Source organism: Nematocida ausubeli, assembly GCF_000738915.1.
Source record: "Nematocida ausubeli strain ERTm6 chromosome Unknown supercont2.4, whole genome shotgun sequence".
Taxonomy (NCBI): Eukaryota; Fungi; Microsporidia; genus Nematocida; species Nematocida ausubeli.
The window spans coordinates 574,451-597,515 of record NW_026515637.1 but is presented as its reverse complement, the minus strand read 5'-3'; the positions used below and the strand labels follow the sequence as shown (position 1 = coordinate 597,515).

Sequence of the window (23,065 nt, the reverse complement as noted above, 5' to 3'; positions counted from 1 at the left end):
ATGTGGAGAGGTTTTTTAAATAAAATTGGCAAAGGACAGGGAAAATCAAAAAAAGCACTAAGTTTGAAGACCCTTCAACAAGAGGAGATGGACTGGTGTGGTTATGCTGGTGCACACGAGAGGTCACACGCGCACAAGAAAGATCAAATCCAGGCCAAGCCACATGGATATATGTATATCTTGCATAAAGGAGGGGGTATCCTAGTATTGCATTCACTTTTTAATCTAATTGCCGGGCTTTGGGCCTAACTATTTGTTTGTTTATCACCTAGTGCGTATAATTAGGTTCTATTTGTGATGTGCAGAAAAAATGCTTGCAAAGAAAGACCACTCGAAAGCTCAGAAGAAAAGCACGTCCATTGCAGGGCGTATGAAAAGATTTTTCCTTGGCGCATTCAAAAGCAAAGCAAAGGTTTCTGATGCCGCAGAGAGCCCTTTGCCCTGTGAAGAGACACTTCGCAAGGGAGGACTGTCTAAGACATCTTCTCTCTGCACAGGCACACTCGCTATGCAGGCCACGCAAGAGACAGACATAGTCCAAAGCACAAAAAAGAAGCAGAAGATCACAAAGAGTGCTCTAGAAAGTGCGGTAGACAGGCCTGTATATCCAGAAACATATGGTCTGGATGAGAGGTCTGCGCCTGCAGAGCAGCCTGCACACATAGAGAGCTCATCTGCACAGAGCACCGCTTTAGAGTGCGAGCTGCCGCTAGAGCCTTCTGCTGATGCAAACTCTCCTGCTAATGCTTCTAATGCTGCAAACTCTCTACTAGTGGGAGAGCCGGACACACAGGCAGAAGAAGTACAAATTAAAAAAACACAGGCAGAGAAGGAGCACGCAGAGCTGCACGCGCTTGTGTCCTTTATGCGAGAGATCGAGAAGATTGCACAGGACACAGAGGCAATGGGCGATGTTGCGTATCTTCCTGTAATCCTCTTCTTCACTCTCTCCCAAAAGGGTTTCTCCCTCACAGACGACCTTCTACTCTCCAGCGAGAAGTTCCACAGCATAAGCCAGGGCCATTCAGGGCACCGCGCTCTGATGGACGAAACAGCTGCAAACTGCCTTGTGTCTGAGGCCCTGGCACCTCTTGAGACCATGGCAGAGCGCCTGGCTCTCTGCAGGCCTGCTCTTCTGGCATATGTCTCGCTGTGCAACAGTGTGCAGGCAAGCGTGTTTGTAGAGAACAAAAAGCACACAATGTCAGAAACTGCAATAGGCTTTGTTTGCGAGGTACTGAAGTACATTAAGTACGTCATCGCTGCAGAGCTGCTCCGGATAGACCTCTCTTCTGAGGACACGCCTGCTAAGAGCCCAGCCCCATACGCACACAGTGAAGCGTACTGCGACAGCGCCTTGGAGGACTCCAGTGAGCAGTCGGAGGAGGTCTACCCAGAAAGACAGGCAGCGCCCAAAGAAGAGGCGCTCTCTCTTCCAGGACAGGACGAGTCCTCTTTTGAGTCGCGCAGCCTTTCTTCCGGAGACGAGCTGGCAGACAACGTGCTCTTCAAAAGACAGAAAGAGAAGTACCAGAGCCAGGCCACTCAAGTGGAGCAAGCGGGCGTGCACATCAAGTAGACAGTGGCTGCAAAGACAGCGAGTACATGCACATCTGTCTCTTACTCTGTCCGTGCACCTACAGACACATTTCAGAAATAAACTGTGCATATACTTCTTCTTTTTCTTTGCAGCTCTTTCAGAAGACCCACCAGACTCAATAGCCTGCAGCAGTATAAGATATCCTGCCACACTCTTCAGCCAGGCAAGCCATTTAACTATGCTTCTTCTTTCTATACATAGGATATTCCTTCTATGCAGTACGCAAACACACACACGTGGTCTCCAATGCCAGGGAGCAAAGTAGCAATCTGCAGCGCGGTAGTGTGCGATACAGCACGGGCCGCAGTGACACAGCGCCTTTTTGCGTCCCTGGGAATGGGCGGGCTGAAAACAGTCTCTTTTTATTATTTTTGTGCATAAATACGCGCGAAATATTTTATTTATAGCAGCAGAGAACCTGAAGATCAGCAAAGACCAGAAAAGCGCAAGAGCGAAGGCGAGCACCAAAACAACATCATGGGGAAGGCAGGACACAGAAGAAAGAACAGCTGAGCGCCAGGACCACACAAGAAATGAAGAAAAGAAAGAATAACCTGCATACACACTTCCCCATGAACCTCCTACCATCAGCCCGATCACACAGAAATATCATGTCCAGCAGAAGCCGCCAGGGCACATGCAGTCCGTACACACAGTCCAGAAACAGAAGACCGAGATGAAGCGCACGACGAGACCCACCACAGTATTGTATAGCACGCAGTATGCATAGCAGCATAGCAGAGACATATGAGATGTCTCATAGAACATAGAAAGCGAATATTTTTGTGCGAGCAGAGAGGGAAACTAGAGAGCGGTCCGAGAACAGACAGATCAAGATCGTATTGCATGCGCGCGTTAGAGAGAAGGATAGTGAACAGTCGTACATGCATTTGACACCTATTTCGCAATAAGCAGTATGCCCCTTAGCAGCTGCGCCCGTTCCTGTAGAGGTATATCTAGCCGCTCTGTACTGCACGAGTCCACCACAGATCCGCGGGGATCTCTCTTTTACTGTGTAATTGCCGGGCACACTCTGCTGCAGCACTCGGGAGACAGCAGCCGAGAAAAGATGGCCTGGGCGTCTGTATGCCTTCTTTTCTCTGGAGATGGCCTCTGTCCTGCTCGATTGACAGAGCCCGTCTGCTTGGAGAGAAGGTGATTGCTATAGGCGTCACTGCCTGGCATGACAGCAGAGTCCCAGCCATGCGCTCCTGCCCAGCCCACCAAAAGATGTGCAGTGTTTCTGTGCTGCGTGTCTGAACAGCTGCAGGCCGCGCAGACACCGTGGCGCAGCGGAGGTTCTACACACGGACTTGTGAGCACCTGCTGCCCCGGGCTGCGCACAGCACAGGATGGCTGCATGTTGAATGGTCTGTGGTGTGGGCGTGCTGCTGTGTCCGTCTGAGTGCTTCTTTAGTGTGTGCATGTCCGTCACAAATAAATTTGGTATACCAACGCTTTTCTTTATTTACACATAGCTCTGCATAGACTTCTATTATGACAGTGGGCTGGTACACTGCCTCCCAAAATATGCTGCACTATAAAACTGTAGAATAGTGCTTTATTGCTGCTGCTATTACTGTGGCTCTGGCCTGGTATAAAAAATAGATTAATATAAACAGTTTATGCCATATGTATGGAAGTGACCTGCTTTTTTAATATATTGCGCACTATATTAATTTATATACGATGTAACCAAAAAACTATTGATGATAATTTTCCTATTTATATGGCTTCAAATCATATCATCTTGGGTGTATAAATAGTTTCAGAGAACTTGCAGCCCCTAGATCAAAGATAGACTGTTATTTAATTGTAGAACAGAGTGTGAAAGGCCCAGCACATGCCAACGCCTTACAGTAAAAGAAACCCGCACAAGCACTGCATCACAATACTATAAGACAAAGCAGCTGCATGCTAAGGCAACTCTTTTAATAACCACTCTTTCTCTTTTAGACAACTATTGCCTAGTAGGTGGGAGGATTTTCCTTTTACATCTGTATTTAACAAATTTTCATTATGAAAAGTAGATATATGAATCGAGTTATAGAAGAGAACAGCAATAATGCATTGAGATATTTAGATAGCTACAAGAGCGAGCTCTCAAGGAAAAAGGCTTGCAATACAGGAAAGTGCAGAAAGCAAGAGCACAGCGAAGAAAAAGGTGCTAGAAATAGCTTTGTAGGGCTACTAATAAAAATCCTTTTTGTGCTTGCCCTTCTCGCTGTGCAGCAAGTCTGCGCAATACTAACAAGAAGTGACGCAGAGAAGGTGCATCAAATGGTAGTAAATCCAGGGGAAATAGTCAAAAAGGTGGCCAATATACATGGCCCGCTAAGCCCATTGATGATGTATCTCTGCAACAAAAGAAATGATATTCACAAACTGCGATTCTATTCAAGCTATATATACCCAGGCTATATAGTCTCTAGCAAGGGATATGGCAATACATACAGAAGAAACCCAGATAAAGATAGTGCGCGGCATAAAGACTTAGAGTTAGGTAAAATGGATCATGCAAAATTCTTTTATATTCTAATGCATATGTTTCCTTCTCCTGATGGAGAGTTAAGCATTGATCCAGCAAGATACTCCATCAATTCATTTACAAAATTCCTGAACAGTGAAAATATAAAGAAGCATGCCCATACACTTCTTGCAACGCTTCTGCTAAGGACGGAAGGAATAGAAGTGCCGCTGAAGCTTAATAGATCTAATAAAAAAGTTTCGGCCGTTACACTAAGAAAAGTATGTATAGATGACAAAGAAATGGCGCAGGAAATGGGATGCATTGAGTTAAATCTATATAATCTGCATTATACAAAACAAAACCATACCACTAATCAATTAGAGTATTTTGACCAGGCTCACATCTTGGATGATATTATTTGCTATATTACTAGAACATGCGCAGACTCACAAGTTAATGCCTATAGAAAGGATATAGAGGGGGATTTAAAAAAAGAGTTCTGGGACAAATATTTTATTTCAAGCCCGAATTGGCTTATACAATCGTACATACACCACTATCTGCAAACCAAAGAAGAAGCTGTGCGCTTTAATAGGACTGTATACAAGATGGTGTCTGATCATATGATAGAGTGTAAAAAAGACAATCCGCACAGTCAAAAGCAAACCGCAGAGAGGTTCTTTAGAAGATGCTTTGTACCTAAATATAATATTCATAAAGCGGCCGAATATTGGGAAATGCTAAAGGAATTAGAAGACCTCACTATATGCCCCGAAAAGGCCAGATTATTGCCTCCAGATGATTTTCTAAGGCTTTTCTTTAAAGAAGAAGCTACAATACACATCCATAATAATGCGTATTTAGAAACAAATGTGTTTTTAACTGATGTTGAGTCTACATTGTTGGGAATGTTCTGCTGCTTTGCATATGAGCCAGAAAGCGATACCTACAGTCTTGACCATATACCCAATGCCCCGCAGGAGGCAAAGGATTTCTTTTCTCAGCTGTCATGCAGTATTAAAAAACCTTTCAATGAGTCATCCAAAGTGCAAGAAGATTTAAATAAGAGTGAATTAAATAGCAGAAACTTAAATGGAAAATATCTAAGCAAGAAAATGCTTAGTAGTATTCATATGGCTTGGAGAAAAATAGTTAGAAATATAAAGGATGAGGATGTAGCCATACATTACATGGCTCTGGATAATGGTAGCATAATTATAAAATCCGACATTCTTAATATCCTCACCATAATTTTAAAGCTTGTAGGGAGGTACGAAGAAGAGAAAAAGAAAATAGAATATCTTAAAGTTAAAGTGGCAATAGAACACCCATTTACTCATGAAAATCGACCAAAACATCTTATAAGAATTATAGAACAATATGCATCGAAATTATTTTCTTCTCTTTCCAGGAACTGTGTTCCATGCGCAAACAGACAGGAGTGGCGCGGAATCCAAGAATCAGATATAACCGGAAGACATGTATTTGTGGAAATTATAGCCCACAAATTAGAAAAAGATAGCTATCTGCCTGAGCTATATGGAAACATGGAGATATATTATGCGAATAGGAGCCAAGCACACGCTTTAGTCATGCATGCAATGACCCCTAAAATAAGCTATCTTAAAACTTCTATGCCAGCTATAAATCTAGATAAATCTACAAAAAGAGAAATATCTATCGCGAAGTCTAAAATAGAAAATATGAAAACGGATAGATTTTCCAAGTACATTCTTTTTGACTATGCTCACCATATAGAGGAGCACAGGCTCAAAAGCTATAGGATGCTTTACGCCTGCACAGATGCATATCAGAGCCTGAAAAGTACAAACGTTCTCTCAAATCAACCGTTGTTACAAGTGCTAGAACGTGTAGCTGCAAATACAGACAATCTAATTGGCTATGTTAAAGACTATGTATATACGCTTATAAAAGATAATTGCCCACTCAGCCATTGCATTTGTATTTTACATAACATGGTATTAGATCATGTAGAGGATAATATTGAGCTTCAGCTACTCTTAATTCTCTGCATAGGATACAATGACAAGAATATTAGAATACACTTTGACAACATAAATATTATTAAAGATATGGATCCCATAAAAGAAGATGATATATCACTTTGTGTCATAACAACTTTAATTAGCTGTGCGATGGAAAATAATCAACCACATGGCGTTGCAAATCTAATAGCAATATACGCTCAGATCTACTGGCATAATGACAGACAGTGTATAAGTAAAATAATGAAAATGTTTTATGATGACCAAAGAAGTAAAATAATTGAACATTTGCAGAGATATTGTTCTGTTGTTTTTGGCCCAATATAGGGCTAATCAATAAGTACAATGCATTGTGCGCCACAATTAGAGTCTGATATCCTCTTTGATATTGGACATTGCCAATTCTATGCTGTGCACTTATGGCATAGCATAATTATTTTACTTATAAAACCAATATACCAGGAACAGTCCTACTATTCCTTCTGAGACCTCTAGCAGTGGTGGTAGCACCTACAATAGAGTGGTTGCATATGAGAAGCCAGAAGTAAGCAGGCTATGCCCCGATATAAACAAGATTCCAGGTTTGCAAAGCAAGAATACAACTATAAGGGTTTAAGTCATACCTGCTATACGAGAAGTAGCCACACCACTCCTCATCTGCTCAATAAATGCTCTCTCAGCTAAATATGTTATTTTTATTTATATTCTATTCGGAGTATATCCTTTCCCATTGCACCGCATCAATGTATACAGCATAAATGATAACTACCTTCTTCTTGGTATACTATGAAAGATGTCTTCGCATGTTATGCCTCTAGAAGCTGTCTATTGAAAATGCACTTATGTGTGCTCTTTGCATATATTTTATGGAATGTAAAAGAATTGCTCTTACTATTCCTACAGCTAGAAAATACTACAAATGGCCACTCTTAGCTAGTTAAAGTTAGATATTTATTGAATTGCATTGCGTCTATTGCAGACGACAGACACTACAAGATATAAAACACCTCTAAAGCCCAGAGGCGTTCATACAGCCAGGCTTCTCTGAATGCATAGACAGAAATGCCATTCTCAAATACCCTTCATTCTGAATTCATAGTATGTGCACATAATTGCTGGACAGCATATGTTTTCGCTATATACACACACATAGCCCATACATGTCTTTTCTATGTGCATCTTGCATCATAGCTGTATAAGACATCTTTGGGCACATTTACATTTTTCTTAAGGGGCTTTTCTCTTTTCATTATAGAAGACATTAAGGTCTCTTCAGACACAAAGAGCAAACTAAACATATTTCTTAGTACTGAATGAAAAATTACAAGCTGATGCTTTGGGCAGCATGCACCGTGTGTAGGTTGAATACCAAAGCAACTACAGAGAAGATGAAAAGAATACCTGTGAAAATGGTAGTAGCCGAGACAGGAAGAGACCCTGTGCTTCTGAGCTTCTTTTTGTAGAACGCAGACACTTCATACTCAACCAAGGATACCAGAGCAATTAAAGCAGGGAACACATTAAAGGCCGTGATGAGCGCACTTTCTGGGCAGACATACTTTGCAGCAAAGAAAAACGCGTGGGCAAACAGCATGAACGGGTACTCAGCAGTAGAAGTGAGAATATTTGTGGTGATAAGAGACAGCCATGGGTTGCCGAGAAGCACGCCAGGAATGATCAGAATCAGAGAAAACAGAATGGACACAACTGTGTTCTCAACAGTCCTGAGTTTTCCTTTGTTTTTTCCTTCGCTGTCGTTCCAGGCAACAAAAGTAACTAGAGCAGAAGACAGAATGCAAAGAAGATTCAAAACCCCAGCAATGTCTTTGGAGTGTAGCCTGGATAGAAGGTGGTAGTTGTACAGCATTGCCACAGACAGAGCAGAAATAGAAACTATTAACTTGGTAAAATACACAGCAGTTTCATACAAAGATATTTCCTGTCTGTTCAAAAACTGCCTGTCTACCATGACTTGTTTCTGATTAGCTGTCTCTGCAACATTAGCAATATCATCATAAGTATTGGTTGAAATGTGAATCATTTGTGCTTATTCTCACGCATACCTAATATATACATATAAATAAGTACGCTTAATGACTAATTTAACTATAAAAAGTTCTATTGTCTATTTTCAGAAACTATAGTTTAAGAAAGCATATATTAATATTTACATTCCATATAAAATAGAGTCCTCTTTATCTCTGCTGGCTTTTTCTTAATAAACTACTATTAGCCAAACTAAGTTTTCTCCCTTAATATATTAGACTTATCTATACTCATTCTTGGTAATATTTATTTTCTGCTATTTATAGGCTTCCTCCAAAATAATATTAGATCTAGTCATAGAGCTTCTGGAAACTTCGAGAAGAATATCTTTTATGATATTATCTGAAGATGATCAATTGTTCATTCAATAAAAAATAAAGGGTTAAAAGTCTAAGCTATTCAAGGTCTCTGGTGCGTAAACAAGAAGAGTTCTTTGTAGCGTGCTGGTCTACAGCCAAAATGCTGGGATGGCAATAACTAGCATCAATCTACATTGCTGGGCCAGAGAGAGGACTTCATGCCTTCAAGTCAAGGAAATTCTTGTTTATATTCACTATCTAATCTTATTAATTTTATTCTATGGTCTTGTTCAGGAAAAGTCAGATCTTGTTTTCTGCATATAAATAGTGCTAAAAAGGGATTCAAACGGAGTTTAGCTGGTATTAACACACATACAGACTCTGTTTTATATTACTTATGCGAGCAAAGAACAGTTTCAATGCTAATAAGTGTGTACAAAAAAGTCTTCATACTTACAGGCTATCACAGCACGCAAAAAGAGTCTTTCTAGGTTATTTACATCTGCATTGGTTGCTGGAACTCATCTTATTCCATTGAAAATAGCTCTATGATACGCTGCATCTCCTTCAAACATAAGCACAAAAGAAAGACACTCTTTGGTATACATAATTGTGACTTTCTCGCACCTAGCTAGAAGACCGCTTAGATACTTTAGCGATGCAAAGTGAACAGTCACTCGGTCTGTTCCTTCTTGCAGAATATCTAAGTGGGTTATTTGCATGATGCTTGTATTGCTGGCTTCTTCGCTGTGAAAATACAAAATTCCTGCAGATAGATAAATGGAGGTTTCTATATCCTGTTGTAAAAATATAAACTTTTTAAACGCATCCACTTCCACAATCACTTTTGTATTCCATTGCTCTGGGATCTCATATGTCCAAAGATCCTGCAGCAGGGGCTGTATTGTATTTACAATTTTGTATGTGTCTGTTTCTTGCGTAAATACAAGTGACTCATCTATCTCTTCGATCTTTGTACAATCCGAAATGCCCGCTAATAAAACTTCAGTTGAATAAACGTGCGATACTCCAGACCCAGATGTATTAAAGTCACAAGTGCTTACAGCAGTGATTTTTGGGCTTTCAGAAACAAACTGAATTGAGGATGCTCCCACAGACACTCGGCATATATTCGAAAGCTTTAATGTGTTTAGTATTTCATTAAGCAAAGCAGACATAAATAAAATTTAGAAATTGAAAAGGAGTACTAATGTGCAAAATAGCACAAGCTGGTTCCTGCAGCGCAGGCTCTACACCTGGCCAGTAGAGAAAACAACCAGTCCCAAAGATATGCCATACTAGCAGACGCTGTGCTCTTAAATATTTATCGTTTTCTTAACCGCATGAATTACCGTGCTTATTTTGTCTCTTTATAAGTTTTAGAGGTTGCTTGTGCCTTATTATTGGGTTTTGCTATTTATATAGCAAGGTGGTGAACAAATAAATCAGTAATTTAAGGCGATAGTACAAGTTGGCCTAGATCTAAAAGTATATATATATTTTGCTAAATTTCTAAATAGTAGATAGACTAACTAAGCTCTTACTCAAGATATTTTTTAAAATGTCTTTTTCTCAAAGACTATTTAGTGGGCCTACCTACTCATAGATTCCAAAGCATCTTATACCTTTGCCACATATTTTTTTAGAAGGATTTAAGGAACTAGAAATCAAGAAGCACTATATGGCCAGGATTTTATACTAATACTCCTCGAGTATGTGCCAATTAAAGCTATTCGTGTTATAAAATATGGCAGTCTTTTCTTCCATCACAAAAATACCTTTTACAGATACTGTGCTACAAAAGAACTTCTATGGAACGCAATATTATAGCTAGAGCTCCAAAATAAGAAAAAAAATAGGATAATCCTAAAACTCATTTAAATGCTTCAGTTTATTCAACTGTCACAGACTTGGCTAAGTTTCTTGGCTGGTCAACATTGATTCCAAGACTTGTTGCGGTGTAGTATGCAAGCAGCTGAAGGACAACCACATTTACAATTCCCTGAATGCAATCTGAGACCTCTGGTACAATGATCTTCAGTGCATTTCCAAGCTGTTTAGCAGTGCGCTCTGTACATATCACAATTGGCTTGCCTCCACGTGTGATGACCTGTTCATATGAGTTCTGTGACTTCCCCTCAGATGGGTCAGTTAGAATCATGATGATTCTCTTGTTCTCATCAACTAGAGCAAGAGGTCCATGCTTCAGCTCTCCTGCACCTATCCCTTCGCTGTGGATGTATGTAATCTCCTTGATTTTGAGGGCCCCCTCAAGACTAGTAGCCAGCTGATACCCTCTTCCAAGAAGTAAAATACTCTTCTCAGGCTTTAGCATGGTTTCTGCAATCTCCTTCAGGCCTTCTTCATCCTTGAGAACCGACTTAATTGAGGTAGAAAGGCTCTGCAGATCCTTTATTATCTGCTTTCTTCTTTCAAATGTATGCATGTTGTTCTGCCCTATCTGTATGGCAAGAAGAGCAAGCGCTACAGACTGACTTGTATACGCCTTGGTGCTTGCAACTCCAATCTCAGGCCCTGCATTGATGTGGATACCACAGTCGGTTTCCCTAGAGATTGTGCTTCCAACTACATTTGTAATACCTACGCTGAGCGCGCCTTTCTCCTTAATATACCGAAGTGCAATTAAAGAGTCAGCAGTCTCTCCGCTCTGGCTTACAAAGATGCAGCAGTCTGACCTTGAGATTGGCGGCAGCCTGTCGTTAAAGTCGCTAGCTATCTCAATAGAAGACGGGATTCCTGTAAGCTCCTCGAAAAGAGCTCTCATCTGCAGAGATGCATATGAGCTGGTTCCGCATGCTATGAACACAAACCTTGATGCCTTGCGAAGTGTGTCCAGCCACTCCCCAATTCCTCCTAGCTTCACAAGTGACTCCTCAAAGTTGACACGCCCTCGCATGGTGTTGACAACTGAGTCTGTCTGTTCATGAATCTCCTTAAGCATAAAGTGTGCATAGTTTCCCTTCATTATGTCACAAAGGGTTCCTGTTACTTCCTCAAGAGGACGGAAAGACTTGCCGCCTGGCGCAATCTTGATGATCTCCAACCCTCGTGAGGTCACATGTGCAATGTCTCCATTCTCTAGAGTAAGCAGAGTTTTTGTGTGCTCAATAATAGCAGCTGAATCAGAGCTGAAAAATATCTCTAAAGGCTGTGCATTGTTCTCAGACTCCATGACAAACACCCTGCTCACAGACCTAGACAGCTCTGGAGCCTTCTGGCCTATTTTAGGGGTGCCCACCGGAGTGCTAATTGAAATGCTTGGCTCTTTTGAGGTCATCACATCAATTGAGTCTTGCTGCACAATTGAAGTACCACGCACTCCAACCAGCAAGGGACTTCCTCGCCTGGCAGCCACCACCTCATTAGGGAAGTGCTTGCTCACAACAAGGAATGCAAAGGCTCCATCTAGCTGATGCACTGCTTCATTTACAATTTCTGCAAAGCTCATGGAAATTCCTCGAGCCATACACTTTCTGTATATAAAAAGTATTACCTGTGCAATGCTTTCAGTGTCAGTGTCACTCTTGAAAGGCTGGTCATGCCCTGCAAGAATCTCCTTTAGTGTTTTATAGTTGTTGATAATACCATTGTGCACAACAAAGAACTCATCGTCTTTACTTGGGATGGGGTGGCAGTTTGTCTCAGAAGGCTCTCCATGGGTAGCCCATCTAGTATGGGCAATTCCTACATTTGAATTGCAGGTTTTCTCCTGGATGCTCTTAGTGGACTCTTCAATATGATCAACTAGAGCCTGGACCTTTCCTGTCTTCTTGAATGCCTTGTATTCATTGTCGACTTCTATAGCAACTCCAGCTGAGTCGTATCCTCTATATTCAAGTCTTTTGAGCCCATTGGTTAGCATCTTCAGTATATCGATTTTTTTATCTGTCTTATTGTAGCTACAATATCCAAATATTCCACACATACAAATATGAAAATACTTCTGTATTTATAGTTTTTTAGATATTTTTAAAATGATTCTATTGGCCAGATACCATGGCTTCTATTTGTTTCTTTTTATCTCTTGGAGTGTGTGCGATTTTTTGTATCCATTGGTCTATCAAGTTTCAGAGCTTCTAGATTGTTGCAGCAGAACCTTTTCAAACAATTCTATCCAATGTAACATGCTTTCTACAAGAAAATATTCCATGGCTTCATCTTAGCTCTAAATGAAAAAGTATTATATTATGTGTGTGGTACAGCAACAGTGACACGGTCTAGGTTTGCCTACCTTAGATAGGAGAAACTTTTTTCTCAATCTCCAAAGTGCATAGACAGCTTCTAGTACACTACATGTCTGTACGCCTGGGTGTACTCAAATATATGTGCAAAGTGCACTCTAGGTAGAGAGAAAAGGAATGCACTTTTCTGTAGGTGGCATATAGCTCTGTTTAATATGCCTAAAATGGATATAAGGAAATTAATATATAGAATGTATGGGTAGTCTAAAATATTTACTTGTTTCTGAAAAGTGCAAGACTCTTACATGCTAGATATCCAGGCATATGTGCGAATTTATATAGAGCAAAGAGAAAGCGCATTTATACTATAGTATAGACATCTATTTTCCCTGAAGCCTGCATATTTGCAGAATAATTTTAAATAATCCCAAGTTTCTGTAAGGATCTTCAAATTAGATGGTATAATTCAGCAAATTAATAATACATAGGTCAGTGTGTAGAGAAAAAACACTGAACAATGCTAAAAAAGATATATGTACGGAATGTCCATTTTGACATGTATCAATAGTGTAAATAAACTATTTTTCTATTGATATTTGTATTTAGCTTCTACATTTCAACTAAAGGCGATACGTGCCACTCCTATGTGTTTGCTCTCTATTAAAATGCTTCTTAATTGTGTTTCTGAATTGCGTAATTTTATGAGCATAAACCACTCTTTGGCTCTTTTTGTATGCTTTACCATTAGAAAACACTATACACCCTGGGTAATGCATGCTGCCCTTAAAGAATATCTGCTTTTTGCTGGTCCACTTAAATTTGATTGACTTTTTATTTACATAAAAATAGCCCTTATGAAGTACCTATGGAGTTGAGTTGCATGCAAATATCCCAGCCCAGCCATATATTTAGCTTAAGTTCTTAGAATTTTCTATATTTTGCAAAACTTTTAAGTTTCTAACCTGTTTACATCTGGGATTAATGGCAGAGTGAACAAGTTTTATTTTATGTATATTTAATTATAAACTCATTTAAAAGTAATATTAAAATGCTGATCTTGCACCTATTGGCATATGCCACTAAAACAAAAGAAAGAGTTCAAGTTACCACAGGCAGTATCCTAGCTTTATTAAGTATTACCACGCTCTACCTCTTCTCTAAAATAGCGCTGCAGGAAATACCATGTTATAGCGACCAGCTAATAAAACATGCAGAGTATTCTGTGAAGTGCACTGAGAGTAAAGTAGCTCCTGTGCAAGAGTACAGAGACAGCGAGTACGACGAGTACAACAGCATTCTACTAACCGGAAGCAGTAGCTCAGCAGAGCTTATTGCACGAGTCCACAGAACAGCACAGGAAATGAAAAATAGAACAAAGGGATATGACATTAAAATAGGAAAGTGCTCTCTGGCAGACATGCAGAAATACTTCCTGGTTCTTGAGATAGAAGAGAGTGACAACACACTGCTGTACATTATAAATCAGGGGTGGCAGGTGAACTCGGACATTCTTTCAATCTTCTGTGACAGGCTGTATACAGCCCCTATGACAGGAGTGGCTGAAAGCGCATTGGTAAATCTGACATTTAATAGGCTATTCCTTAAAATCTCGGAAGATGGGCTGGAGAGCGTGCTGGCAATTCTACACAATATACATAACCTGTACAGCCACTCTCTTGGAGTATACTTCTACTGGGTAGTTGATGATAGGGCCATATTTTTGTCTTCAAATGTCTTACTTGTTATTACTATTGCAGTCTTTTTGATCTTTTTAGAGTTTGCTACAATGGGCAGTTTCAGCATACAGCCAGTCCAATTTAAAACAGCAGTGCATGCACTCATGGCACAGCAGCTAGTATTTATGGATATAAGTGAAATATCCTACTTTGAGATGTTTATGGTCTACTCTGTTCTTATACCCCTTAACTTTCCATTGGCGATTCTCCTAGGGAGCTTTAGGATTTTTCTGTTCTTTTGCACAATGATTGGCTGCTTGAGAGACCAAGATGCTTTTCTTGGGACTTTTAGACTCCTATATGAAACAGGCCGTGCAAGGACAGACAGAAAGGTACTTTCAGCATCTTTCACTACCCACAGACACAGTGAAGGAAAGCAGATTCCATAAGGCAGTGAGAACCATTGAGCCGCGCCCATCTTTCTTAAAGCGCATTCTAAAACTAATATGTTCTCCATTTACCAAATACCGCAGAAGAAAGAGATTTTTGTATAGGACTGAAACCACAAATGCGCTTCTACATCTTATAAACACACATGCATACACAAACAAGCAGATCTTTATGCATCCTGTGCTCAACCCCGACATGAAAAAAAGCTTTAAGCAGTTTGAGAGCGTGGACTACAGTAGGCACACGTCTGAAGAGGTATTTGGGTTTATCAAGCTGCACCTAATGAAATCCTCTGGGCCTTTGATTAAAAAGCAAATTCTAAAGAAGATTATCTCTCCAACATATGATAAGACACAGATTCCAATGATTATCAAAGAGATATATGTAAAAAACAACATATATAATGTTAGGAACATCCAAATTCTATTTTGTCTACTAATATATATGTATAGAAGTTTCAAATACAACGCAATCAGCGGCATGTTTTTGATAGGTGTTTTCATTCCTTTGTTCTTTGGCGAAGAAGAAACTGCAAAGCTCAAAAAAAACAACAGCCAAAACTACTTTGTTCTTATAAACAGATGGAATGATATATTGAAGTATCTTCCAAAGGGCAGCACCCAATAAGAAGGCACCTAGCATGCTCGGCTTAAAGATCTTAGTCTGTGAGCAGGGTGAATTGCAAGAAATGTTTTGTAAGCTGCATTAAAGGAATGCTAATATCTAAATAAATATACATAAAAATACTATTTACTCTTGTTATGTGACGGGTTATATCTGTATATAATAGACAGCCGCAAGGCTGGTTTTACTGCAAAGTCTTTATTCGCGGACAATGGATGCAGCACACATTATTTCTGCACTCTAACTTCCCATTTTAAAATAACAATACCATAACAATATAAGCACAGCAGAAACTGAAGCTAGAACACACAAACTTTATTTTGACATTTATCTTACAGATAAGTATGTTTTATAGTGAAGATTGATTTGTTATACCGCTTATCCCGTGACAAAACATTCAAGAAGTCATCCTTGATAATTATTCTAGCATTGTTGGTCTTCTGAGACCTTTCATCAGAGCCCTGGAAGAGATTTAGATACGGAGTAGACCCATCATCTGTGTTCTGTGTGCTGGCTGACATCCAGCTCTTTGGCTGGCTCCCAAGCGCAGCCAAGGCCACATTATTGCTCAGGCGCTTTTTAATGATAAGATCTTCTCGATCCTGGAGAGCCTTTCTCCACTTCTTCTTTCCGTCTGCCTCGTCGCCCTCTTTTTTCTGCCTGTATTTATCCATTTCAAGCTTTTCTTCCTGCTCTAAAAACCACATCTGCCGGCGCCTGTCGTTTTCGATTCGAATTAAATAGTCATTCCTCGAAATGTCCATGCGCACCTTGCTTTGCTGTATCATTTTTTCAAGAAGATCCAGGATTTTTCTCTTAGCAGCCTGGAAAAGAAGATTGGAGGCATCATCGCTCACCCCAATTTCTCGAAGCTTGCTTATTTTTTCTAAAAAGTAGCTATATATTCTTACATCAAACAGAGACTCCATTGCATTTTTGTAATCGTAGACCTTCCCCTTCATGTCATCAAAAGGAAGGCTGTCTTCAGCCTCGTTTGCAATGTGGAGAGCCTCTTCCTTCAGATTAACCCCTGCATAGTGGATTATATCGCTCATATACTCGGGCTTCTGATCGTCCTTTGCAGAGGGCCTTCCTCGTCTAATCTCCTGCGGCTGCTCCTCCTCGTCCTTGCCCTCGCTGTGCTCCATTATCACATCAGTGCAGCATTTTTTGTACTCAGATGCATTAATCTCTCCTTTTTTGTATCTCTCTGCCAGCGATGATAACTCCTTTTTGGCCTCAGATGGTAGCGATTCAATTGTTTCTTTATTGAACATTTTATTGCTGTAAAAAAAATTTACACTCGCTTGCGGTTTTACCACTTCGCATATAAACCTGCATGCAGCACACTACAAAAATGATATTTTCCAGACATCATCGATTAATCTTGATGTTTCCAGCGGCGCATCGTCCGTTCTTTTTCTGTGCCACTTAACAGAAGCCCCAGGCCTAAACTGGCGCAGCATAATAGCACTTGCTAGCTGGGCCTCAATTGAGTGCATTGATGGGATGATCTCTTCTCCAGTTCCCACGCCTGCCACTTTGTCAAGGATCTGAATGACATACTCCAGACTCTTGTGTGGAGAAAGAGACTTAGTCCACTCGGCATATATGGCGGAAAGCACAAGAACTGCAAACGCGCCATCTGGCTTTTTCAGCTCTGGGTGCAGAATATCCCGAATAAATTCATTGTACGTCCAGCACCAGTCCAGCACTTTTGAGTAGAGGCGAATGGAGGTGACTGCATCAAATACTTCAGCTGCCACTTGGCCGTCAATAAAAACAGGCCGTCCTGCATACTTCTCAAGAATGCTAATGCACCTGCTCTTCAGTCCGTCAACTGCTTCCTCTGCAATGCTATAGTAATAAATGGTCTCAAGCACATCGCTTACCTCGCTTCCATCCTTCTCAATTGCATCATGGTATAGAATACTGTACACCAGAGAGTATTTGTCTAGGTCCCGCGAGAAAAGAATAATGTCGTGGAGAATGACATACTTTAAGGAGTTGTCTAAATATGGCAGTAGTTTTAAGAATATCCTTCTTATTTCAGACTGGTCCATTATATTAAACGTGTCGAATATCTCCTTGAGAGCGTCTGGCATGCTGTTCTTTGCCTTATCCTCAATATCCAGCAATTTTATTTCATTGCTGCACTCGTCAAGCCTCCTCTTTCTTTTTTCTTTTGTTTTCTTCCGGATTTCCCCCTCCTCAATACTATCCTGCAGATTTTCTGATCCCCCGCCAACTTTTGTTTCGAGTCTTCGGATTTTATTGTTTAGCAGAGCGACCGTGCTTTTGTATGCTTCAATTCTTTGCTTTATTTTTCTTATAGAAGGCATCACATTGAAAAAAATTTGCGATGAAATATAGCACAGAATCCGGGCGCAGTGGCCAAAAGAAGAAGTTTAATTCAGAGAAGCCTTCTACAGATGATAAAAAAAGAAGAAAAGAAAACACAGATGGGATAAAGGAGATTCAGGAAACTGCAATTCCAATAAAACCGGAAGACTTGCTTCCGCAGCGAGATGTTCCTCTTGGAGACACGTCCTCCAGAGTGGCAATACTAAATGTAGACTGGGAGTCAATTGGTGTGCATGAAATATACAGAGTTATAAATGCATTTGTCCCAAAAGGGCAAATAAAGAAAGTTTCGCTGTACAAGACCAAGCTTGGAAGCAGGGAGATGGCAGTTGAAGGGCACGATGAGCTGGCAATTATGAATCTTAAAATAAATGACGAGACACAGGAAATGGAAATAAGAGAGTACATAAAAAAGAAAATGAAGTATTTCTATGCAGTGGTAGAGGTAGAAAACGAAGAGATAGGAAAAGAGCTCTACACTTCCATTGATGGGCAGGAGATAGAGAACACGCATAACTACATTGATGCTCGGTTTATTCCCAGTGGATTTGTCATTGACGATGAGCTGGTTGAGGAAATCACACAGTCAACAGAGAAAATTGCCAGAATCCCAATGAACCCGCTCTACAGTACAAAGCCGCAGCTAAGATGGGATGAGGACCCAGTGCGGGACAGATACCTAAAGGATCTGTTTGTCAACGAAATTGACCTTGATGTAGCAGACAATCTCATAGATGCGTCAGATGATGAGGAAAAGCAGAAATACTACAAGAAGGCCATGCAAATGGAGATTCCACAGCAAAAGAGCGAGGATGAAGACCAGTTGGAGAGCATAAAAGAGCCTGTGGAAAAGAGCAAGACTCATAATAAGTCTGTGGACGATGAAGACATTGCAATGGAGTCAAGTGGCGATGAGGAGATGGAAGAGAGCAGTGAGGCAGTTCTGGTTGGCGACGACAAGCGGTTTGCAAAGGAAAACAACCCAGACTTTAATATTGATAAAACACATCCTGCATACATCTCCAAACAGAAGAAAAGAAAAGAGCATAAATAAAGCACCAGGAGCATCTTTGATACACTATGAATAGACTATAATTGCGAATAGAGAAAAGAAAATAAATACAGTTAATATTTAAGAATGATTCAATAGTATGTAAGAGGTGCAGATGTTTTGCTTAAGAGTAAAGCAGTTAAGAAGTGCGCTTTGCGTCTTAAAATATTTTATTGAGGGGTTTAATAAGTGTGCTGAAATAATGAGATTTAAGTTGCCAATAGTATAAATAAACGCGCATACAATGCATGCTATATTTCTAGCTAAAATAATAGACTTATAATTAGCTGCAATACTAATCATGCCTTCTAATACAAGAGTTGCGTCTTCATGAGCAATTTTGCATCTCTTGCCTGCTGTACGGTAATGCTTAATAAAAATAATAATTAAAGAGCCATTAGTATTCTTCAGAACTGGGGCAGTGATTATCCAATTTATAAAGCAGCCACATACAGTTTGCAGTCAAGAAAACTTCATGGACTAGTCCATTTGAGTATACGCAAGTGAATGTGCAGGAGGTGTTTAGAAATCAAATGAGGCTGTGCATACTCCTCTGTAAAAAAGCAGTAGGCGTATCTTCCTGTTTTATGCAAAAGAGTATTTACTTCTGCATCTTTTTGAATATTTCTGCGTCTTGGGAGTTAACTGAAAAGTTCAAATTATTTTAATTTTTATAGCCCCAGACATGACCGCCAACAAAGGAGCACTTTTAAAAAGAAGACTAATCAAAGCAAACAGAGTAAACAAGCCAGTGCCAGCATGGAAAAGACTTATTCCAGGAAACAAGCAGCATTACAACACAAAAAGAAGACACTTTTTACGTACTAAATTAAAATACCATGAATAAATAGTATGCTTGTAGTACAATGATTCTTTACTTGCGCTTCAATGGAAGATAATGGATTCTTTAAATAAATGGATAGCAATACGTTACACTTTACCCTCCAATTTAAGCGCAAACAAAATAGAATGAAAAGAGACTATATACAGCATGTGCTAAGAAAAAGACATAAATATGCAAGTGCTCTTCCCTTTAGTGAGGGCTCTGCACGCAGCTATATACTCCCACTACTGCGCATTGAGTGTGTCGCTGTTTCGAATGCGATGCGCTGCACTTTAAAATTAAGTTATTTCTATGCAGCTGCATTCTAAAGTACATGCTGATAAATGCTCTGATATATGGCTGGAAAACAGTGCATTAAGTAGAGCTATGTTCCTATTGATTGCATTGTCAGTTAAATAGCAATAAGAAGCAGGCATTACAGAGCCAAAAGTACATTGGCATTTTAAATAAAAAGAATCATAAGTTCAAATAGCTATAGTTAAGAAGTCTATGCTATACATCTCTATAGAATAAACCTTAGTTACATGGCTCTGCAGTACATGATGCTGCCAAACACATAACTTATTTAGTCTAAGAGGGCGATACCTGTACAAAAAGAATATTTTAGAAAAATTACAGCTATGCAGGCATTCCAAGAAAGTAAAAAGGTTTATCCGCAGTAATGTATAGATCTTGCATAGCCTTTATTGGAGCTTCTTTTAAAGTATATTTAGTGCCTAAATCATTTCTTTTTAATTTCAGGCTATTGAAGTTGTATGACTGCTCTGCTTAAACTGTTAGTTAAGATCCATTTGAGAAAGAGGTTTCTCTTTATTTCCCCCCAGTACCTCTTGATACCCGTGCGATGACAGCCATTCTACAAAATTTGCGCTGTTAAAAAACTCTCTGAAGATTCTTCTTGCTCGTATGCTTGCCCCAAAGTCAGACATGCGACAAAGCCACCTCTCTACGTGGAAGCTTTCTGGACTATCCAAGAAGAACTCCTCCATTTCGCCAAATAGCCTTTCCAAGTCCTCTGTGCATTTTTTCTCTTTATAATAATATCCGCCCTCTGTTGTATTAATTATGTTGTCAAACCTGGCTTGCTTATAAAAGTGCTCATTTGTTACCCCTAAAATTGAGCTTGGCGGCAAGGGGCTATTTACAAAGGAGGATCTGTATGGAAGCACCTTTCCACCATATCGGGTGCCACAGAACATAGAAAGATAGCTTACAGTTAAGGACACCGCAGTAGGCGTGGGGCCTATCACCAAGAAGCTCTTGCACCGCATAAGGTTCTCTATAATAGTGTTTTTGTGCTTTTCCAGGAGAGCATGCACATGCGGTGGAATGTGCTCATGCAGGATGCGCAGCGCCTCTTTATTTGAAGGAAGCTCTAGGGTTTTTAGCGCTTCCAGAGCTATTTCTGGTGTGTACATCTTAGAAGAGCACAGCTTCTGGGACATGATCAGCGGCAGCACAGGAAGATACCGGCAGCACTGAATTGCAATGCTTTTTTGCGTGCACCCGCGCACTTTACTTGGGTCTTCCTCCTGAATAAACGACACATGATACATCTTGTTCTCAAGGTTAAAGACAAAGGACTCTTTGTGCATTTCTTTAGACCGAATATCTGGAAGAGCAGAGAAGGCAAACATACTTTCCTCTAGCGCTGTTAGCTTTTCTTGGCCATTCAGAATTGATGGTCCTGCAGATACGTCAAAATCTACTTCAGTTATGGACTCTACAAGAGCGGGCTGTTTTTCAATCTTTACAATATACTTTGGAATAAATTGGCACATGTCTCTATTCTCTAAATACCAGACTGAGTGCCCCATAACAAACAAAAGAAAATAATGTCCTTTATTTTTCAGACTCCGGAGCAATTGCAGTAAACTCCTTCGCGCCCATCATAGAGAGCCCTTCTGACACTATGCGCAGATATGCATCACGCCCTCCAATAAGCGCCCACTCGTCTTTGTGCGGGCAGGGAAGGGAAATGGACTGCATTTCAATGGAAAGTGGCGTGCATACATATGTTTTTTCCCGCGATATTTCCTCGGAAAAGGACTCATTAAATCTTCTCACGCCATCCTTCACCTCAAGTAGCACCCACCCAAGCCTTTCCTTCATAATACGGCTGGTCTCAATTGCAGAAAAAGAGAGATCCTCCACAGAAAGCTTGTGTTTTGGAAGAAGCACTCCTTCAATCCGGGCGCTCACTGCACTAAGAAACTCTAACGCGCCCAGGAAGGTAACGCACTTAGAAAGGCTCATCAGATCACCAAGCACGCTATAAAACGTCTTGGCAATCTCGCTATCGCTCTTTTTGCCTTGGCTGATGTTCCATCCATGGAGAGTGTCAAGGAAAGACACGCAGTCAGATATGCCCACTGCAGGCAGAGCCTTGAAAGAGGCTGGCAGCTTTATACTCATTGGAGAGTATGGACTCTGCATTCGGTTCAGCACATCACACTGTATAATATATGCAATAGCATAGCGTATGGCCTTCTGCTCTGCAGCTCTTACGCGGGTATACACGGCATCCACTTCCTTCTTTGCCCGCTCCAAGTCTGGAATTTCCTTCTCAAGCATCTCAAATACCTGGTCAATCTGCTCTTTTGTGTGAATAACACTCTGCGAAGCGTGTAGAGCTGCTTTTTCTGCAACCTTCCGTTTGATCTTTCCGCTATTCTTGATAGAGGCTGTGTAGTACTCTATTAAGTATGTCAGCATGGACTTCTCGTCGCACACTCCAGTTGTCAGATCCTCTGCGCTTATTAAAGAAGGCACCTCTAGGTACTCAGTTGCAAGGTCAAGGGCTCTCTGCGATATTTCCTGCGAGGTTCCATCGTCAAATATAAACCCGCCTACATCTGAGTGCACCAGAGCAGAGAGTACCTTTCCATCGTGCCAGCTCTTTCCAAAGTCCTTAACTGACACCCCGTACTTTGCAGTTTTTTTCTGGCACCACTTAAGAATTCTTTCCTGTATGCTTTCTCCACTTTCTCTTACCTCCTGCAAAGAAAATGCCATGATAAATCTCCATATTAAAGCAAGCGTGAGCTTGATGCTTCCTTCCTGGATATCAGCAGCTCCAATATTTATCATCTCAACCTTGTTTTGCTTCAGATAGTCAATAATTCTCTCAATATTTTCTCTCTTGTGTACTACTAATATTGGCTTCGCATTAAATCGCAATATTGATCCTGTGGCTGAATATAATAAAGAATGAAGAACTATTCCATCCTGAAGATCTTTCTTCAGATCCACGACCTTTTTAAACGAGAATGGCACCAGGACAGATTCCTCCTTGTAGCGCGCCTCTCCCTTTTCGAGTTTAGAATTTATCCAATTTACAAATGTTTTTGTCTGCACGGTCTCCCAAGTCTCCTCTCTTTGCATGCCAGGGGCCAATCTATTTTAAAAAATAAACAGGGGAATGTTTGCCAAT

The 23,065-nt window shown here is 40.5% G+C and overlaps 13 protein-coding genes across 13 annotated transcripts; 6 read left to right on the top strand and 7 right to left on the bottom strand.

The window, feature by feature from the left end:
- Positions 1-310: 310 nt before the first annotated feature.
- NESG_01882 (uncharacterized protein) lies at positions 311-1,579 on the top strand (the record flags this gene model as incomplete). Its single annotated transcript, XM_053049499.1, has 1 exon — positions 311-1,579. One exon carries the CDS (start codon positions 311-313, stop codon positions 1,577-1,579), a length of 1,269 nt encoding a protein of 422 aa, XP_052904449.1.
- A 2,040-nt stretch (positions 1,580-3,619) lies between these two features.
- Positions 3,620-6,403, top strand: NESG_01881 (uncharacterized protein; the record flags this gene model as incomplete). Its single annotated transcript, XM_053049498.1, has 1 exon — positions 3,620-6,403. The coding sequence occupies one exon, from the start codon at positions 3,620-3,622 to the stop codon at positions 6,401-6,403; it is 2,784 nt and encodes a 927-aa protein (XP_052904448.1).
- Positions 6,404-7,397: 994 nt separating this feature from the next.
- Positions 7,398-8,117, bottom strand: NESG_01880 (uncharacterized protein; the record flags this gene model as incomplete). The annotated part of the gene is made up of 1 exon (XM_053049497.1): positions 7,398-8,117. The coding sequence occupies one exon, from the start codon at positions 8,115-8,117 to the stop codon at positions 7,398-7,400; it is 720 nt and encodes a 239-aa protein (XP_052904447.1).
- An 825-nt stretch (positions 8,118-8,942) lies between these two features.
- On the bottom strand, positions 8,943-9,599 carry NESG_01879 (uncharacterized protein; the record flags this gene model as incomplete). Its single annotated transcript, XM_053049496.1, has 1 exon — positions 8,943-9,599. The coding sequence occupies one exon, from the start codon at positions 9,597-9,599 to the stop codon at positions 8,943-8,945; it is 657 nt and encodes a 218-aa protein (XP_052904446.1).
- A 713-nt stretch (positions 9,600-10,312) lies between these two features.
- Positions 10,313-12,367, bottom strand: NESG_01878 (uncharacterized protein; the record flags this gene model as incomplete). Its single annotated transcript, XM_053049495.1, has 1 exon — positions 10,313-12,367. The coding sequence occupies one exon, from the start codon at positions 12,365-12,367 to the stop codon at positions 10,313-10,315; it is 2,055 nt and encodes a 684-aa protein (XP_052904445.1).
- A 1,304-nt stretch (positions 12,368-13,671) lies between these two features.
- On the top strand, positions 13,672-14,748 carry NESG_01877 (uncharacterized protein; the record flags this gene model as incomplete). Its single annotated transcript, XM_053049494.1, has 1 exon — positions 13,672-14,748. One exon carries the CDS (start codon positions 13,672-13,674, stop codon positions 14,746-14,748), a length of 1,077 nt encoding a protein of 358 aa, XP_052904444.1.
- Positions 14,726-15,376, top strand: NESG_01876 (uncharacterized protein; the record flags this gene model as incomplete). Its single annotated transcript, XM_053049493.1, has 1 exon — positions 14,726-15,376. A coding segment is annotated over one exon (651 nt), but the record flags the coding sequence as incomplete, so codon positions are not given.
- A 329-nt stretch (positions 15,377-15,705) lies between these two features.
- On the bottom strand, positions 15,706-16,650 carry NESG_01875 (uncharacterized protein; the record flags this gene model as incomplete). Its single annotated transcript, XM_053049492.1, has 1 exon — positions 15,706-16,650. The coding sequence occupies one exon, from the start codon at positions 16,648-16,650 to the stop codon at positions 15,706-15,708; it is 945 nt and encodes a 314-aa protein (XP_052904442.1).
- Positions 16,651-16,722: 72 nt separating this feature from the next.
- Positions 16,723-17,715, bottom strand: NESG_01874 (uncharacterized protein; the record flags this gene model as incomplete). The annotated part of the gene is made up of 1 exon (XM_053049491.1): positions 16,723-17,715. One exon carries the CDS (start codon positions 17,713-17,715, stop codon positions 16,723-16,725), a length of 993 nt encoding a protein of 330 aa, XP_052904441.1.
- A 20-nt stretch (positions 17,716-17,735) lies between these two features.
- On the top strand, positions 17,736-18,791 carry NESG_01873 (uncharacterized protein; the record flags this gene model as incomplete). Its single annotated transcript, XM_053049490.1, has 1 exon — positions 17,736-18,791. The coding sequence occupies one exon, from the start codon at positions 17,736-17,738 to the stop codon at positions 18,789-18,791; it is 1,056 nt and encodes a 351-aa protein (XP_052904440.1).
- A 682-nt stretch (positions 18,792-19,473) lies between these two features.
- NESG_01872 (uncharacterized protein) lies at positions 19,474-19,635 on the top strand (the record flags this gene model as incomplete). The annotated part of the gene is made up of 1 exon (XM_053049489.1): positions 19,474-19,635. The coding sequence occupies one exon, from the start codon at positions 19,474-19,476 to the stop codon at positions 19,633-19,635; it is 162 nt and encodes a 53-aa protein (XP_052904439.1).
- A 773-nt stretch (positions 19,636-20,408) lies between these two features.
- NESG_01871 (uncharacterized protein) lies at positions 20,409-21,449 on the bottom strand (the record flags this gene model as incomplete). The annotated part of the gene is made up of 1 exon (XM_053049488.1): positions 20,409-21,449. The coding sequence occupies one exon, from the start codon at positions 21,447-21,449 to the stop codon at positions 20,409-20,411; it is 1,041 nt and encodes a 346-aa protein (XP_052904438.1).
- A 25-nt stretch (positions 21,450-21,474) lies between these two features.
- On the bottom strand, positions 21,475-23,016 carry NESG_01870 (uncharacterized protein; the record flags this gene model as incomplete). Its single annotated transcript, XM_053049487.1, has 1 exon — positions 21,475-23,016. The coding sequence occupies one exon, from the start codon at positions 23,014-23,016 to the stop codon at positions 21,475-21,477; it is 1,542 nt and encodes a 513-aa protein (XP_052904437.1).
- Positions 23,017-23,065: the final 49 nt, after the last annotated feature.